This window comes from Sceloporus occidentalis, unplaced genomic scaffold (genome assembly GCF_023333645.1).
Source record: "Sceloporus occidentalis isolate IW3139 unplaced genomic scaffold, rSceOcc1.0.p SCAF_58, whole genome shotgun sequence".
Lineage (NCBI taxonomy): Eukaryota > Metazoa > Chordata > Lepidosauria > Squamata > Phrynosomatidae > Sceloporus > Sceloporus occidentalis.
This window is the reverse complement of record NW_028317038.1, coordinates 4,063,553-4,080,416: the sequence shown is the minus strand read 5'-3', so window position 1 is coordinate 4,080,416 and position 16,864 is coordinate 4,063,553. Positions and strand designations below refer to the sequence as shown.

The following is a 16,864-nucleotide window of genomic DNA, read 5'->3' as shown; positions in this document are numbered from 1 at the left end:
TGCCTCGCTGATATGCCACTCTGCCTCAATGATATTCCTTATACCCCCTATATGCCACTCTGCTCCCCAGATATGCCTTATTCCCCCCTATTTGCCAATCTGCCCCCCTGATGCTTTATACCCCCCTGTATGCCCCCCCGACTTACTGATGCATCCCTAGACTTGTCCCTCGTGTAGCTTCCGGAGGGCCCATACCAAAGCCAGACATTCTTTCTCGACGACAGTGTAGCCCACTTCTCGGGGTAGTAGTTTATGACTGAGGTAGGCCACCGGATGTTAATTGCCATCCTCGCCGATCTGGCTCAGTACTGCTCCCAACCATGGAGGACGATAAAATGTTTATTTGGGTCAGCAGTGGCTAGGACTGGAGCTTGGATTAATGCCTGCTTAAGTTGTTGGAACGTCGCCTCACACTCAGGAGCCCACAAGACTTGTCGTGGAAGATGTTTGCGGGTCAAGTCAGTCAGGGACTTAGCGATGGTACTGTAGTTGGTAACAAACGTCTGATAGTACCCTGCAGAAGAGAACATGGCCTGGTGCTCAGGAAGCACCTGCTGGACCTGTTCCCGAGACTATGGGTCAAGTTCTGCACTAATCCTGACCCCTGCTATCCCTACCTCGGACCTTGCCTCCCCAGGCTGTGTCAGTAAGGGAAGACTCTCCCAGTCTCCTACCCCTGGGGCACACATCGTGGCTGCGGCTTCTTTCCTCTCTAAGCAGGATTTAAGCATGTTCACATGAAAAGTTCTGTGGATCCTTTCATCCGAACAGCGGGCCACTATGTAGGTGGTGTCACAGAGCTGTTCTACTACCTGGTACGGCCCCTGCCAAGCTGCCTGCAGCTTGCTCTGCTTGACTGGCTTAAGAGCCAGCACCTTCTGTCCCACTTGAACGACACAATCCCTAGCTGATCAGTCATACCACCTCTTCTGCCTACGTTGAGTGTTTTGAAAGTTAGCGCCAGATCCTTTAACTTCTGGAGCCTGTCTCTGAACCCGAACACATAAGCTACCACGGAAGGGTCCTCCGTAGCTAGGGCTCCTGTCCAGTGTTTCGTCAGCAGGTCCAAGGGGGAGAAACCCCCTCAATGGCCTCTTGGGGAACTTCTCGATAGGTGAAGAGGAGATGGGGCAAGTGGCATTCCCAGTCCTTATGGGTGATGGCGAACTTCCGGAGAAGTTGCTTCAGGGTGCAATGAAACCGTTCCCTGGGTACCAATGGAGAGCTCAGGGTCCGAAGATTTTATGACCCAAAAGGCGACGTGATCCAACAACGGGACCCTGAGCGACAGCATCAGAAACATCCCCGGGAACAGTCCGCGTGGTAGCTGGGCCAGAGCGGGGTGGGTAAACCCCAGTCCTAAAGATTGGTAATAAAACCAGGGTTCCCGAACAAGCTCCCTCTCTGTAACCACCACCGAGTGTTGCCATGTTCCATGAATCCATGAATTTGAGACTAGGTCATGGTCAGACGCCAAGCAGGGGCAGGGGGAAGGTGGGATCCAACCAACATTAGGGTCTGTTTAATCCTTGGGAAAACCACAGGGATCGGGTGTAACACAGAAAAACAGGTATGGGGCCAAAATAATATAAGGGATAATCTGATGGGCTGTCACACCTTTCCTTTCAGCCCGACAATGAAGTGGGGGTGAGCAGGGTATACGTAGCAGCAGGCGTATCGGATCACCGAGACACAGCCTATGTAGCAAGGCGAGCATCCACAGCCACAACACCTGGTAGCTCTCCACGCCATGAGAGCAGGATCGGAGGATCGGCGCTCCGATAAGACGGGGGTTCGGCGAGTGGGAGACCCTGTCAGTCCCAGGCGACTCTCCACATCTGAGCCTCCAAGGGCCCCGCCGCCATTGCTGTTTCCACAGACTTCGGTCAAGCTTACCTGGAAAATCAGGTGAGTTGCAAGGCTTCTCCACCTGTTAAGCGTAGAGTCTTGGACATTAGAGCACTCCGCCAACGCTAGATAACACCAGATGGATGTGGATTCTAGTGTACACCTGCCAGGCGACCATCTGGTGTTCTGGGATTGAGGGGGGAGTATATCAAGATGTCATCGAGATACACAATGAGAAAGGTATCTAACATATCACGGAAAATGTTGTTAAGGAAATGTTAAGGGCGAATTGCATATTCCAAACTTGATGGTTGTAATGGCCATACCTGGTGCTGAAGGCTGTTTTCCACTCATATCCCTTGTGGATACGTACCAAGTTATAAGCACTCAGAAGATCGATCTCTGAGTAGATCTTGGCATCTCTAAGTCTATCTATGGGTATTTGCTCCTAATAGTGATGTGGTTGAGTTCCCAATAGTCAACACAGGGACATAGACCACCGTCCTTTTTCCCCAATAAAAAATATCCCCGCTTCGGCAAGAGAGGTAGAAGGTCTAATCAAACCTTTGTGAAGGCTTTCCTCTATATATTCCTTTAGAATTTTTAGTTCAGGTTCTGAAAGGGGAAATATCTTTCCAAATAGAATGATGGCTCCTGGAAGAAGGTTAATCGGGCAGTCATTAGGTCAGTGTGGTGGAAGTCGTTCTGCCTCTTTAGGATCAAATACTTGACGAAAGTTTTGGTACCGACTAAGGATCTCAGGAGATTCTATTTCTTCCTTGTCCTTTCCTTGAATTGATGCTATGTAAGACAACGAGATACAATTTTGACAGCAGAAAACCGAAGAAAAGGAAACTTCTCCTGAGGACCATCGTCTGACGGGGTCATGTTGTCAGAGCCAAGGTAGTCCAAGAATCATGGGAAACAATGGGGAGTGAAAAAGATTAAGGCTGATGGTTTCGTGATGTCCTAACTTAACCCCTTGGCTGCTAAGCCATTTCCCACCTGGGTGCTGGTTTTAGACATTCTGGTGCATCTCACGTTTAAAAGTAAATTTTTTCGGAATAAACTATACAAACCATATTTTTTTTTCAGCATACTCAGCCGATTCAAAATATGCCATTATATGTATATGTCTCATTAGGTTTGCAAAATAAAGCCAAAAATGGAAAGAAAAAAAAAAGTATTTTCTCACTTCCGACTCAATAAAAACGTTTTATTTTTCTAAACTCTAATATCAAAACCTGTGTTGCTAAATATTTGTAGTAGACTGTTTTTCTAATATTTTATTGCTAAAAGTTCAATTTCACAAAAGACATCTTTAAATTTGAAATTATTCTAGCCTTGGTGCCCGAATAATTATAATTTTAATAAAGACAGGAGGCTTCCTATTTTGCATATCTTCCTTTACTCTCACCAACAGCAGCAAAGAAAGAGTTAATAAAGAGTGAAAACAACCAATAGAAACAGTACACAGGTGGTATATAAACCCCTTAACTATCTTCCTCTTTCGTCCGCTGTGAACCGGAACTGAATAACGCAGCAAACCGTCTAGCAATGTAAAACCGAACCCAACACTCCGAACAGGGGCTCGAACTGAAACCAGAGTCAAGAGTAAGGCGACAATGCACTCCAACTGGGAAACAGAACTGCTATGACACGGAGATGGTATCAAGCTGAAACAAAGAGAGAGAGACATAACAGAACCAAATTCTTCCCAAACATGGTAGATCACAGTAGAACGAGCACCACTGACACAGTCATCACAAATTATCAAACGCAACGGAGCAGACAAAACCCCAAAAAACGAATTCAAACCCGGCCTACTTACCCAGAGTGTACACCTAACCATCGGGAGGGCAGGGAGGGAAAATACTCGCCTCCTGTCTTTATTAAAATTATAATTATTCAGGCACCAAGGCTAGAATAATTTCAAATTTTAAGGCAAGATTTTTAACGCCTGAAACCAACACCATTGCCCCCGAAGAAACCGGGCGGAAATAAAATGCCCGAAAGGTGGAGGCATGGGACCAATCCGCCGCTCGCAGAATATCCACTAAAGCTCCACCAGGCCGCCGTCCCCCCCGACGGAAAGAGCACCGATGCTCTTGTAGGAGAAGAAACAGCCTTGAAAGGTTTCACATAGGAGATGAGGAGTTGAGATGTCAAGACCAGACGTATCGACGTCGTGCGTGACAGATAAGTCCTGACACACCCGGCGACACTGTCGGAGGGAGAGAGAATCGTTGTCTGGCCATCCCGAAGGAAATCTAGCTACTTCCCACAGAGAACCGTAGCATGGCGCCGGAGGACGGGATAAACGAATACCGCACAAAAGGTGGCAGACTAAGGGAGCCCTACCCATAGGCTCGTCCGAGAAACCGGCGTGACAACACGAAATGTCTGACCGGAAAGCAGTAACCGTCCGGTAGGACTTGCCCGAGGAAAATAAATCCGCCAAGAAATTAAGAACACAGTCTAGAGTAGCCGAATGGGGATCCATGTGCTGTCCCAAACTCCAATTAGCCCAGCCTCGCCAAGCCGTCCGGTATGACATACTGGTACCTGGAGCCCAAGATTTGCAGAGCAAGGACTGAGCCGCCTCCAATAGGCCCGAGACCGTTCGGGGTCCCCTGAAATCATCCATGCCACCAGGGGGAGATGTCTTTCCATGACATGGAATGAGATGAGCGGATGAACCTGGACCTCCGGGCCCCGTCAGGAGATAGCACAGAGATGGGATCTCCAGAGGATCCTGGACAGATAACTTCAGCAGGGCTGGAAACCACGGCTGAGCATGCCACGGGGGGGGGGGGGGTCACCAGAACCAACACAGGTGATGGATGACCCTCGAAATTACCGTCTGGCGATTCGTCCTGGATGCAAATAGGTCCAGGTGCACGACCCGACTGAGAAGTCCCCAGTCGCTCGCATCCCGCCAGTGTCTGGAGAACCCATCCGCCAAGAGATTCTCGGCGCCCAGGAGGTATTCTGCCTGCAGAGTATGTTGCGTGCAAGGCAAACGTCGAAAATGTCCTGTGTTACCTTTGTGAGGTATTTGGACCGAGAACCCCCTAAGCGGTTGATATACCGAACCGCCGACATGTTGTCTTAGAAGCCTAAGAAGAGAAAGCGGCTTGGGACTAGTTCGGATTTGAGGGAATTGACTAGAAACCTGAGTTGGTGAAGGGTCTGCACCACGAAATCGGTCTGGGCGAGCAGGGTCTCCCGGCAGCTAGAGAAGAGCAGAATGTCATCTAGATAGACTATACACCTGATACCCCTGGACCTGAAGAGAGCCATGACTGGCTTCAGGAGCTTTGTAAAGCACCAAGGGGCTGAACTTAGGCCTTGAACTGCCATACCTGCCTGCCCCAGCGAAATTTAAGAAATCGCCCGGAATCTGGGTGAATCGGGACGGAGAGAAAGTGTCCGAGAGGTCGAACCGTGTAAACCAATCGCCTTCCGACATAAGGTCTCAGAAGAGACTGATCCCTTCCATTTGAAGTGGCGATAAACAACGAAAGCATTGAGAGCCCGTAGAGTGAGCACCGGGCGGAAATCCCTGGTGCATAAGCATACTAGGAAAAAGGAGCTGAGGAAACCGATTGATCCTGGCCCGCTGGATAGGCCCCTTGTCGCGGAAGGCGCGGAGTTCTGCTTCTATTAAGGCCTGATCGGTAATGCCCCCGATATGTGGGCGGTCAGCGTACTTGAAAGGGGGAAGAGATGAAAAAAAACCTGGAAAAATCTGGAAAACCTGTACCGTTTGGAGGATCCAAGGGTCCAACGAAATCCACACCCAGTTGTGGAAAAAGATGATATATGGCCCGCAACCCGAGGAAGGGAAAGAAGGACAAGAAGCATTCGGATTTACCGAAAACGGAGCGTCCCCTGGGAAATACGGAAGCGCCTCTACTGTCTCCGTGTGGGTTGAAGGCCCTCTGTTGGAACGGAGTCCTGTAGGACATCTAGTTCTGAGGGAAGTACCGGGAGCCTTGGGATGAACGGCTGGCAGCCCGGCCCCGCGGTCGACCAGCCCTCCCAGAAAAATGAGGGCCAGTCTGAAAGACCTTCCTCATTGACAGTTTGGCCTTATTCCATGATGTCATCAAGGATACGTGGCGGTTTAATTCCTTGACGAATGTGTCTCCAAACAGTAAGCGGCCGCACCAAGGTTTTTAGCAGCCCGTATATATTGTGCAAGGCCACAGGGACTCGGCCCGTATATATAACGTGCAAGGCCACAGCCCGTATATATAACATGCAAGGCCACAGCCCGTATATATAACGTGCAAGGCCACAGGGACTCAGCCCGTATATATAACGTGCAAGGCCACAGGGACTTAGCCCGTATATAACGTGCAAGGCCACAGGGACTCAGCCTGGGAGATGCAATTCCAAAAAAAATCCCCAACGAATATTGAAAATAATGCAGGGCTAACCCTGTAACCACTCCAGTGAGGCACAGATGAGAAGGAGCTCTTTAGAGTAATGCCGGCGATGTATGGTTCAAAATCGCTTCCACACACAGAACACACAACATTACTGTAATGATCTAGAAAATAACTGAAGAAAATAGCGACCGGAACTCATATAAAAAGGGGTCCCGGATAGGGAAAAAAGAAACGATGAATATAAATAATGAAAGACAAGTAAAAAAAAATAAAAATTATATATATAATATATATATATATACCAGAAATCTATACTGTATATAAATGTGCATACCCACCTAATTATCTAGAATTAGGTGAAAAAAGCAATATGTAATGAATAATAAATGGATAATATTCAATAAATCAGCAATAAATGTAGGTAGGAAGAGGACTGACCTGCAGCTTTGGTGAGCAGCAAAGAAAGAGAAAGAGGAAGATAGTTAAGGGGTTTATATACCACCTGTGTATTGTTTCTATTGATTGTTTTCACTTGTGTTATTAACTCTTTCTTTGCTGCTGTTGGTGAGAGTAAAGGAAGATATGCAAAATAGGAAGCCTCCTGTCTTGCCTTAAAATTTAATGCATGGCTGCCGTCAATTAAACAGCTCTAGCTGCCTGGGATGTTAAAATATGCCAACAAAAACTATATATTTTTAGAAACTACACCCCCAGCTGCATCAAATGAGGTTTTATTTGTATTACAAATCTGACGTGCACAACAAATAAGTTAATATCACACAAAAAATTAAAAGTGACAAGTTAATTTATGTCTTGTGCACTCCAGTCTTGTGCTACTAAAACATGCAGCCCCTTTGATGTGCCAAGGGGTGTAGTTTCTGCAAATGTATAATTTATGTACCATAATTTAACTTTCCAGCTGCCTAGAGCTGTCTAATTGCAGGCATCACCCCTAAATGTTTTAAGACAATTTTTTAACAAGATTTTCAAATCTGCCATATCTGAAGTTAAAGTGGTCTAGACATCTAGGAAGTTAAATTAGGGTACATAAAGTACACATTTCAAGAAACTACACCCCTTGGAGCTTCAAATGAGGGGCTACATGTATTTCTAGGACAAAAGTTGAGTGCACAAATAATGATGGAATATGATTTTTCTAACCATAGCGACATGTTCATTTGTGTCTTATGCACTCCAGGTTTGCACTAGAAACACATACAGCCCCTCATTTGATGCGCCAAGGGTGTAGTTTTTGCAAATATGTACTTTTTGGGCCATAATTTAACTTCCTACATGAGCAGCAATGCCACGTCAAGCCATTCACTTGCAGAAGCACACACCATACTTTCCATACATTCACTCACAGAAGCACACACCATTTTTCCCCTTACAATCCCAAAGAAATTATGGTAAAGGGAGAAAAAAATCACTTTTACGGCAAAAATAAGTTTTGCAGTAAAAATGCAAGGAGCTCCAGGGATGAGATGGTTACTCACCTACCACACAGGCTAAATGGCTGATTTTAATAATATTTGCAGTTAATTTACAGTTCATCAGGATTTCAAAAATTGCCTCCCTCTACCATTCGCTAATTTGAATGATCAAAGGGTTTATGGGATTAAAATTTAGTATCGGCCATTTTTTTTTTTTTTTTTTTTTTTCGATTCAAAACATTTTTATTGACAGCCAGACAGCGTGTAACAACACAAATGTAAATAAAGCATATCGATACAGGAGCCGTGTCCGGGCGCCATTTTTTTTTTTGCGATGGAGACGCAAATGTAGTAAAAAACATGCGGAAACAAAATGTGACAGAAACAAAACCAGTATCATAAGCGCAAAGGGGTCATATGCCCCAGAATAGTCGAGTGAGCATAGGCCCCAATGGGTGAACATAGCCGACACTCGAGTCATACTGGAGACGCATAAAAAAAAAACGTAAAGAAAAGAAAAAACAGGGCGGCACTGGCGTAAACCACCAAAGGAGTAGGGACCTCAATAGGGAAGGAGGAGTCACGTGGGCAGAGACCCCATGTAGCAGTGGGCAAAGCCGCCAAGAGGCGAGCAGTAGAATAGGGGCGACGCAGGTGGTAGGGGAGCACACCGCGGGGGCGGGGGCAGAATGACCGTACATTAGCACCGAGACAAAAAATCGTACAAATCCACCAGGCCCTTCGGTCCCGCCACCCCCATAATAAGATAAGCAGGGGAGATGGCATGAGAGAGAGAGAGAGAGAGACAGGAAAGGAGAAGGAAAAGGAAAAGGATGGGGGGGTAGAGAGAAAGGAAGAAGAAATAAAAAAAAAGGGGGGGGGGAGAAGGTAGAGGAAAAATGTAAACGGCTCCGGAGAGCTGTGGAGAAATTTTACAGAGCGGCCATCCTACCTGTAGAGCCATCGGCGTAAGCAGAAGACATCCAGGGGGCCCACACCTTCAAAAAACGCTCAGAAGTGTCGTGTATGTGTGCGGTGAGCTTTTCCATGTGCATGAAATGCCAAATTTTGGCCAGAAGCTGTGCGTGGGAAGGGATGCATGTATTCCAGTTTTTAGCAAGAGAGAGTCTCGCAGCCGCACAAACTCTGTGAATGAGCCGGTGAGTGTACAAGGGGAATTGAGGATTAGGATGATTCTTATTAAGTAGTGCCGTCAAAGGACATCGATCCACCCGAGCACCAATGATCTCGCTAAGAAGACCGAAGACCCAGGTCCACATATCCGTCACTAAGGGACACGTCCACCACATGTGGAAATATGAGCCCCTCTCCCCACAACCTCTCGTGCAACCATCGCTGGAACCCGGGAAAATCTGGGCAATCCGGGAAGGGTGGAGATACCACCTGCCAACCACTTTGAATGCACCTTCTTTAATAAGGGTGTTGGCAGTAAGCGAAAATGTGTTAGCGTAAATTTCTGTCCCGTCCGACTGAGTGAAAGAGACACCCAGGTCACGTTCCCACAGTCGACAGTGGGGAGGAGAGTCAGGAAACGCATAGGCGACAAGGTGAGTATAAAGTTGTGAAATCGCACCCGGCTGTCTCCCTCCCGTCCAGCACAATCGTTCAAACGGAGTCAGAGGAGCCAAAGCGCGGGGAAACTTGAGCGCTGTCAAAAAGGATCGAAGCTGGAGGAAATGAAAAGCCTCGGTAGGGGGCATCTGTAGGGCGGTAGTGAGTGTGTGTAAAGTGTGCAAACTGCCCCTATGATACATGTGGCCAGCCTTAGTTATACCATGAATCCGCCACCAGAGGAAGGACGTGCGCGACAAACCGACGGGGAAAGCCGGGTTACGAAACAAAGGAGTGAGAACAGACGGCGTATGGAGCAAAGTGTACCGCAATTTAAGGCGATCCCATAACGAGAGGGAAAAGGACAACGTGGGGCTACCGGAACAGCACGGGCGCACGCCCCCCCCCAGCCAGCAGACCTCTGAGATGTCAGGTAAGTGACACATGGCCTCCTCAAGGGGGACCCATCTCGGGGCCAAGGCACCAAGATGGACCAGCGTAAGCTGAGCCAATTGGGCAGCATGAAAATAAGACAACAGATGAGGCATCCCCAGGCCCCCCGCCTCATGAGGGCGATAAAGGTGGGATCTCCTCCACCTCGGCCTAGCGCCCCTCCAAACGAAGCGGAAAATCTCCGCCTGGAAAAGGTCCAGGTCTCGGGACACCAAAGGGACCGGGAGCGAGCGGAAAAGGTAAAGTATCTTAGGAAGGAGAGTCATCTTGACACTATAGACCCTACCAAGAAGAGATATGTTATAGGGCATCCATCTACGAAGGTCCCCCTTTAAGTGCTGTAGCAACGGAAGGTAATTAGCTTTATAGAGATCTGAGAGTTGGGCAGTCAAGAAGACCCCCAAATAGCAGAGGCGGTGAGGTTGCCACTTAAAGTCAAAATTGAGATCTAGAAGTTTAACAGTATGTGACGGGAGGGAAATGTTCAGCGCTTCACACTTCGAAGCATTGATCTTATAACCCGATATGTCGGAAAAGCGGGATAAGAGGGCATACAAATTGGGCAGGGACACCAGGGGGGATGTGATGGAAAGAAGCACATCGTCAGCGAAGAGGCTGACTTTGTATTGGGAATCCCCTACCTGCACTCCCCTGATGTCTGGGTGCAAACGAATAGACGCAGCAAGCGGTTCGACGCAGAGCGCAAACCAGAGGGGAGAGAGGGGACAGCCCTGTCGCGTACCATTCCGTATGGAGAACGGAGAAGACACGGCCCCACCGGTGTCCACCACCGCACTAGGGGAGGAATAGAGACCACGCAGAGCAGACAGTATACCTCCAGTAAAGCCAAAGGCCCCGAGCGTCGCCCACATATATTCACAATCAACCCGATCGAATGCCTTCTCTGCATCGAGCGAGAGCAGTAGAGCTGGAGATCGGGCCAGCCGGGAAGCATGGACGACACCCAGGGTGCGTCGAATGTTGTCAGGGGCCTCTCTCCCCAGCACAAAGCCCACCTGGTCAGGATGGATCAGTCGTGGTAAACAGGGGGCAAGACGCAACGCCAAAATCTTGGCGTATAGCTTAATGTCCACATTAATGAGGGAAATAGGACGGTAATTAGAGCAAAAGGAAGCGTCCTTCCCTTCTTTAGGGATCACAACAATTTTGGCGGAAAGCATCTCTGGGGGTATCGGAGAGCCCGATAAAAAGCTATTAAACAGAGCAGCCAATTGTGGGGATAAAATATGTTTATAACGTTTATAATAAGATGCCGTAAACCCGTCAAGGCCAGGGGCCTTGGCGCCTTTCATGGTGCCGAGTGCAAGGTCAACCTCCTCCTGAGTAACCTCTACGGATAACGACAATAACTCATCCGGAGAGAGGGTCGGCAACCGAGAATTCCTCAGGAACTCCTGCGTACACTGGGCAACATGTGGTGTCTGGGAGGTTTTATGACCGTCATAAAGGGAAGTATAATAGTTAGTAAATTGTTGACAAATGACGCCAGGATGGGAGGACGTATTTCCGGAAGAGGTGTGTATTAGCCTAATAGAATGTGACTTCGTGGCGAGGCGAAGACGTCTCGCCAGCATGGTATCAGGCTTATTGCCCTTATCGAAAAAATTTTGATTCGTCCAACTAATGGCCTTCAAAACCTCGGTCGAAAGAATCAGATTTAGCTCCCCCTTCTTGACGACCAGAGAGCGAAGGGCCTGGGGGTCTCCCGTGGATTTATGTATGCGTTCGAGGTCGCGGATCTCGGCCCGTAAAAGGCGCTCCTGACGGAGCCTCTCACGTTTCTTGCGGGAAGCTAACCTGATGAGTGTGCCGCGGATAACGGCTTTATGGGCCTGCCACAGTGTCCCCACCGCCAGGTCAGGGGAGGAGTTCAAGGTAAAATACTCCTCCAGGGCCTCAGCCACGGAGGTAGCTATGACCGGATCCGCCAACAAGGATTCATTCAATTTCCAAGTGCAAGCTGGGGGACGAGGGGAAAGGCCAGAAAATAGACACTCGACTATCCCGTGATCAGACCAAGTAATTTCGTGGATGCGAGAAGACAGCAGAGAGGGTAGTAAAGTTTGCGAGATAAAGATGTGATCAATACGGGAGTAACTATCATGTGGATTAGAGTAGAAGGAGTAGTCCCTATCCCTGGGGTGGAGCGCGCGCCAGGCATCAAACAAATGCATGCGTCGTAGGAAAAGCTGTAGAGGTTTATAGGAGGACCTAGGTGTCGTGGTGCGTCGGAAGTCCGATCTGTCCAAGTACGGGTCAGGAGTAGCGTTAAAGTCCCCTCCCACAAGCAGGCCGGTAGACCTGGGAACATCGAGCAGAGCTTCCAACTGGGAATAGAAGCCCGAGAGGTTGGGAGAGGGTGCGTAAACATTAATAAAGCACACCTCACGACCAGACAAAGTGCCACACAATCGGATGTATCTACCTGCAGGATCCTTAGTCAAGCTGGTGAGTTGAAAGTCTAGTCTTTTATGTAGGAGAATCGTGACCCCATTATGTTTTGTGGGGTGAGTGGCATGAAAGTGTTGGAGGAAATGTTTGCCCCAGTATTTGGGAGCATGGTCATGTTTAAAGTGGGTCTCCTGTAAGAAGACCACATCTGCACGAAGTGCGACATAGTTTTTGATAGCTTTAAGACGTTTGTGAGGGGAGTTAAGGCCGTGTGTGTTGTGTGTGATTACCTTAAGTGCGGACCCCCCAGAAGCCTCCAGCGCAGCCATCAGGCCCAACAATTGATCAGCGCAAAACTGAGAAAAGAAAAAAAAGGGAAGAGAAAAGGAAAAGGAAGAAAAAAGAGAAAAAGAAAAAAAAAAAATTTTGAAAAGGGGTGGGGGGAAAGAAAGAATCCAAGAGAGGCCCCCAAGAGCCGAAGGGAAAGAGTAAGTAGGAAAAAATAGAGGAAAGAGTAGGGAACGAGTATCAAAGGGGTAAGAAAGCGGGATCTGCCCACGGATACCAAACGAGGTGTATCAGGTGACGATCTCAGAACGAAGGCGGCAAACAGGGGCGAACCGTATGAGTCGCGGGATAAGCACCCAAATCCCAGAAGGGAGATGGGAATGCCTATAACGGGAGATCCGAAACGAAGAGCAGTACTCCCACCAGTACCGGAGAGACTGCGCTATAGGGGGACCTGGGAGACCAGATGGGACTCCCCGCCGAGAACAAAAGAAGAGAACAACATGATAAACAATATGGTAACTTAGACAGAACAACCTGTGTAACATACCGCGTACAAGTGGAAAAAAAAAAATTAAAAAGTGTTTGTAAGTGTGAGTGCGTGGGATCAGTTGACCCGGAACAAGTGACATGTACCCCTAGGGAGAAGCCAACAGGAGCAACGATTGACGGCAACAGAAGACAGCATGGAATAATAGCACGCGGACCATTTGAGAAAACAGCGATGTAGTGGGACAGCAAGCAGCGTGTGTGTGGTGTGTGTCTGTCCCCTCTGTGTCATCCCCTCGTGTCGCGCGTCTGCCCCGACAGAAGCCAAGGCAAAAAGTCAGAAAGAATGGTAGCCTTTGGCAAAAAAAAACAAAAAAAAAAAGCCTGTGTGTGTATGAGCGATCAGCAGACCCCCCAGGAACAAGTGTTATGTACCCCTAGGATAAACCCAACAGGGGCAACGAGACAATGCAACGCCCAAAGGCACAATAGACAGTAGGGAGCAATAATATTCAGTCCTTTTGAGAAAGCAGTGGCGGAGCAGGATCAGCAGCATTGTCGACATCCCCTGAAGCAACATCTTGTAGTGGTGAGGGCGAGGCAGCCCTACCGAGGCGAGGGCGAGGATCCATCAGGGTTTGCAGGTGGAGCACTTCTTGGGTAACTGTGATGCCCAGGCGTTGCAAAAAGTCCGGTCCTTCAAAGGGGTCTCGCAGAACATGTTGAGTGGAGCCGTGGAAAGCAATAAGGCGGAATGGGAAACCCCATCGGTATTTAACACCGTTAGAGCGAAGGAGCGCTGTAATGGGTTTGAGCACCTTCCGTTTCTGCAGCGTGGATGGAGCAACGTCCGCGTAAAGGTGAGGTGTGATACCGTCCAAGGAGGGCGATCCGTTGCGAACCGCACGAAAGATAGCTTCTTTGGTCGTGTAATGGTGGCATTTTAATATGATATCTCGCGGGTTATCCGACGGCGCGGGACGAGGCCTAAGAGCCCGGTGAACCCTGTCAAGGTGAAGATCCGCAGCAGAAGCCTCAGGTAGTAAGAGACGAAAGTAACGATCTATAAAGTCAGGTAATGGAGCCGTTTCGGGCACATTACGAACCCTGATGTTGCAGCGTCTTGAGCGGTTGTCCAGGTCTTCAACCTGTTCCTGTAGGCTCCTGTACCTAGCCAGGGATCCCTCCAAATCCGCTCTGGCGGCCTGGTTCTCCTCGGCCAACACCACGTGGTTTTGCTCGAGTACGGTAGTGCGGGATTGCAGAGCTCGTACCTCCGTCTTCAGGGTCGCCAGACCATCTTTGATGTCCCGATGGAGATCCTTCTTGACCGTCTTGAGAAGGTCAGTAAGGTCGGCGATGTCCTTTTTAGTGCAGGGGGCGTCCAAGTCCTCGTCCCCAGGGTCCGGGCCGCTGGAAGCACGAGGAGGAGCGGAATCTTTCTTACGAAAGTAAGAAGCGACCGCGGCCGACGAATCTTTCGGAGGGTGTTTAGGCATCGTTGTCTGCCAAGGAGGAATTAAAAAAAATGCGTTTTATCGCTGAAAAAAGCTGTATATCTCGGCGGGTGAGTCTTGGTCGAGCTCCAGGACACGCCCCCAGTATCGGCCATTTTTAAAAAGGGAATGTGACTTTCCATAGCTATATGATCACTGTGGTAACATTGGCTACCACAGTGCTCATTTATCTAGAATACTTAAACTTTTTTTTTTTTTTAAATGTTAAACTAGTTAATGTTTAGATAATTTAATTTGGGGGTCTCCAGGCAATTTTGATCTTTATTTATCTGCATTTAGAGACCCCCAAATCATTTTTTTTACATTTTTACTTTTTTAACTTAACATTTTTTATTCTTTTTTTTACAAGCCTTATACCATTGGAAAGGTGGTGGTTACCTTTCCAACGGTATATGTTGGGGGTCTGTAGCTGCTTAGATGCCTGTCACGTTTCACCATGCGCTAGCTGGACTTGTGCAAACTTTGTTGTTCATTTTCATTTACCAACCACTAGTGGCCGCCCTAGCCAATCAGGACATCTCAGACTAATTATCAGGTCCAGCTGCAGTGGCTTACCTGATCAAGTCAGCCTTGATAAACCTGCCCAGCCCTGCAGTCTGGGCCTTGACATTAATGTTTGAGGACTACATGTTTGGTTCCTGCCTTGTTCCAGTACCTGCCTTGTTCCAGTACCTGCCTTGTTCCAGTACCTGCCTTGTTCCAGTACCTGCCTTGTTCCAGTACCTGCCTTGTTCCAGTACCTGCCTTGTTCCAGTACCTGCCGTGTTCGCAAGCTTATCTGCCGTGTGCCCCGCAAGTGGGCTTATCTGCCGTGTGCCCCGCAAGTGGGCTTATCTGCCGTGTGCCCCGCAAGTGGGCTTATCTGCCGTGTGCCCCGCAAGTGGGCTTATCTGCCGTGTGCCCCGCAAGTGGGCTTATCTGCCGTGTGCCCCGCAAGTGGGCTTATCTGCCGTGTGCCCCGCAAGAGGGCTTATCTGCCGTGTGCCCCGCAAGTGGGCTTATCTGCCGTGTGCCCCGCAAGTGGGCTTATCTGCCGTGTGCCCCGCAAGAGGGCTTATCTGCCGTGTGCCCCGCAAGTGGGCTTATCTGCCGTGTGCCCCGCAAGTGGGCTTATCTGCCGTGTGCCCCGCAAGTGGGCTTCCTGCCAAGTTGAGTGACTTTCTTTGTATTTATTGATGTACCATTGCAGTCAATACAACTCTTAATCCAGATCTGTTGTCTGTGGTTTAATCCTGCGCCTGTCTGTAACAACCCCAGACCATAATGCATCGTGGGGTACAGACAGAGCCCCTCGTATCCCCTGCACCTGGGCTCCTTATCAACCTGTGTTCTCAGCTCGTGACAGAATGTCAAGGCCCACACAAGGAGTTCGCGGGGATACCTGCAGTGCTGGAATTGTTGGCAGAATGTGTACTCCACCTATGCAAGTCGGTAAGGACTGTGGTGGAAGCCGATTGCGTGGACACAAAAACCAAGACCCAGACACCAAGAAAGAAGGCTGCTAAGAGCTTTAAGCGAGAGCCGCTCACCAAAAAAGAAATACAAAGGAGACAAGAGGACGACTTATGCTTTTATTGCGGAGGGACTGGCCACAGGATTACATATTGTCCGCACAGACCAGTCAAGACATCTGCAACCCACCTGGAGAAACCCCATGCCCCAGAACCTGCACATGACGCCAGCAACGTCACAAAGCAGGAGCATACCCTGTCACATCCACAGACAGGTGATGCAGGGGTTAACCAGTCCTCGGCACCTGTGACTCCTACACCCTCCATCACAATGTCAGAAGACCTCCAGACCTTGTCTGACACCCCCGAGTGGCCCTATATGGACAGTGCGTCATCTGATACAGAGGTCATGGACACATCCATGGAGATCAACCCCCCGGCTGTTTGTGCAGCCAGAAGCACCACTCCTACCACTCACAGGAGTAGAAGTAGGACACGACAAGCACATACCGGGACTTTCGCATCTGTCTATCCAGCCCAACTCGGCACAACAGAACCTCTGCCATCAGATCGTGTAGTGACATCCAACGGCAATGTAATATGTCGTGTAGATCTGGAAGCATATGAGAAAGCACTACGTGCTAGAGAGGAGGAGAAGAAGAAGAAGAAAAAGAAGTCTCACCGCAAACGGTGAGACCACTGTTCCGTGGTTCCGTAAGCATCCGGAGGCTGCTCCTTGCAGTGGGGGTATGTCACGTTTCACCATGCGCTAGCTGGACTTGTGCAAACTTTGTTGTTCATTTTCATTTACCAACCACTAGTGGCCGCCCTAGCCAATCAGGACATCTCAGACTAATTATCAGGTCCAGCTGCAGTGGCTTACCTGATCAAGTCAGCCTTGATAAACCTGCCCAGCCCTGCAGTCTGGGCCTTGACATTAATGTTTGAGGACTACCTGTTTGGTTCCTGCCTTGTTCCAGTACCTGCCTTGTTCCAGTACCTGC

At 48.9% G+C, this 16,864-nt stretch overlaps 1 protein-coding gene across 1 annotated transcript in view; it reads left to right on the top strand.

Annotated features, from left to right (window-relative positions):
- Positions 1 to 16,864, top strand: part of LOC149287625 (astrotactin-2-like) — a 782,689-nt gene that overhangs the window by 55,327 nt on the left and 710,498 nt on the right. Inside the window, exons 4-6 of the mRNA XM_089492656.1 lie at positions 1,761 to 1,908; positions 9,858 to 9,942; positions 14,053 to 14,239. Of these exons, the coding sequence (XP_089348782.1) occupies positions 1,761 to 1,908; positions 9,858 to 9,942; positions 14,053 to 14,239 (420 nt within the window). The remainder of the gene's footprint in view (positions 1 to 1,760; positions 1,909 to 9,857; positions 9,943 to 14,052; positions 14,240 to 16,864) is intronic.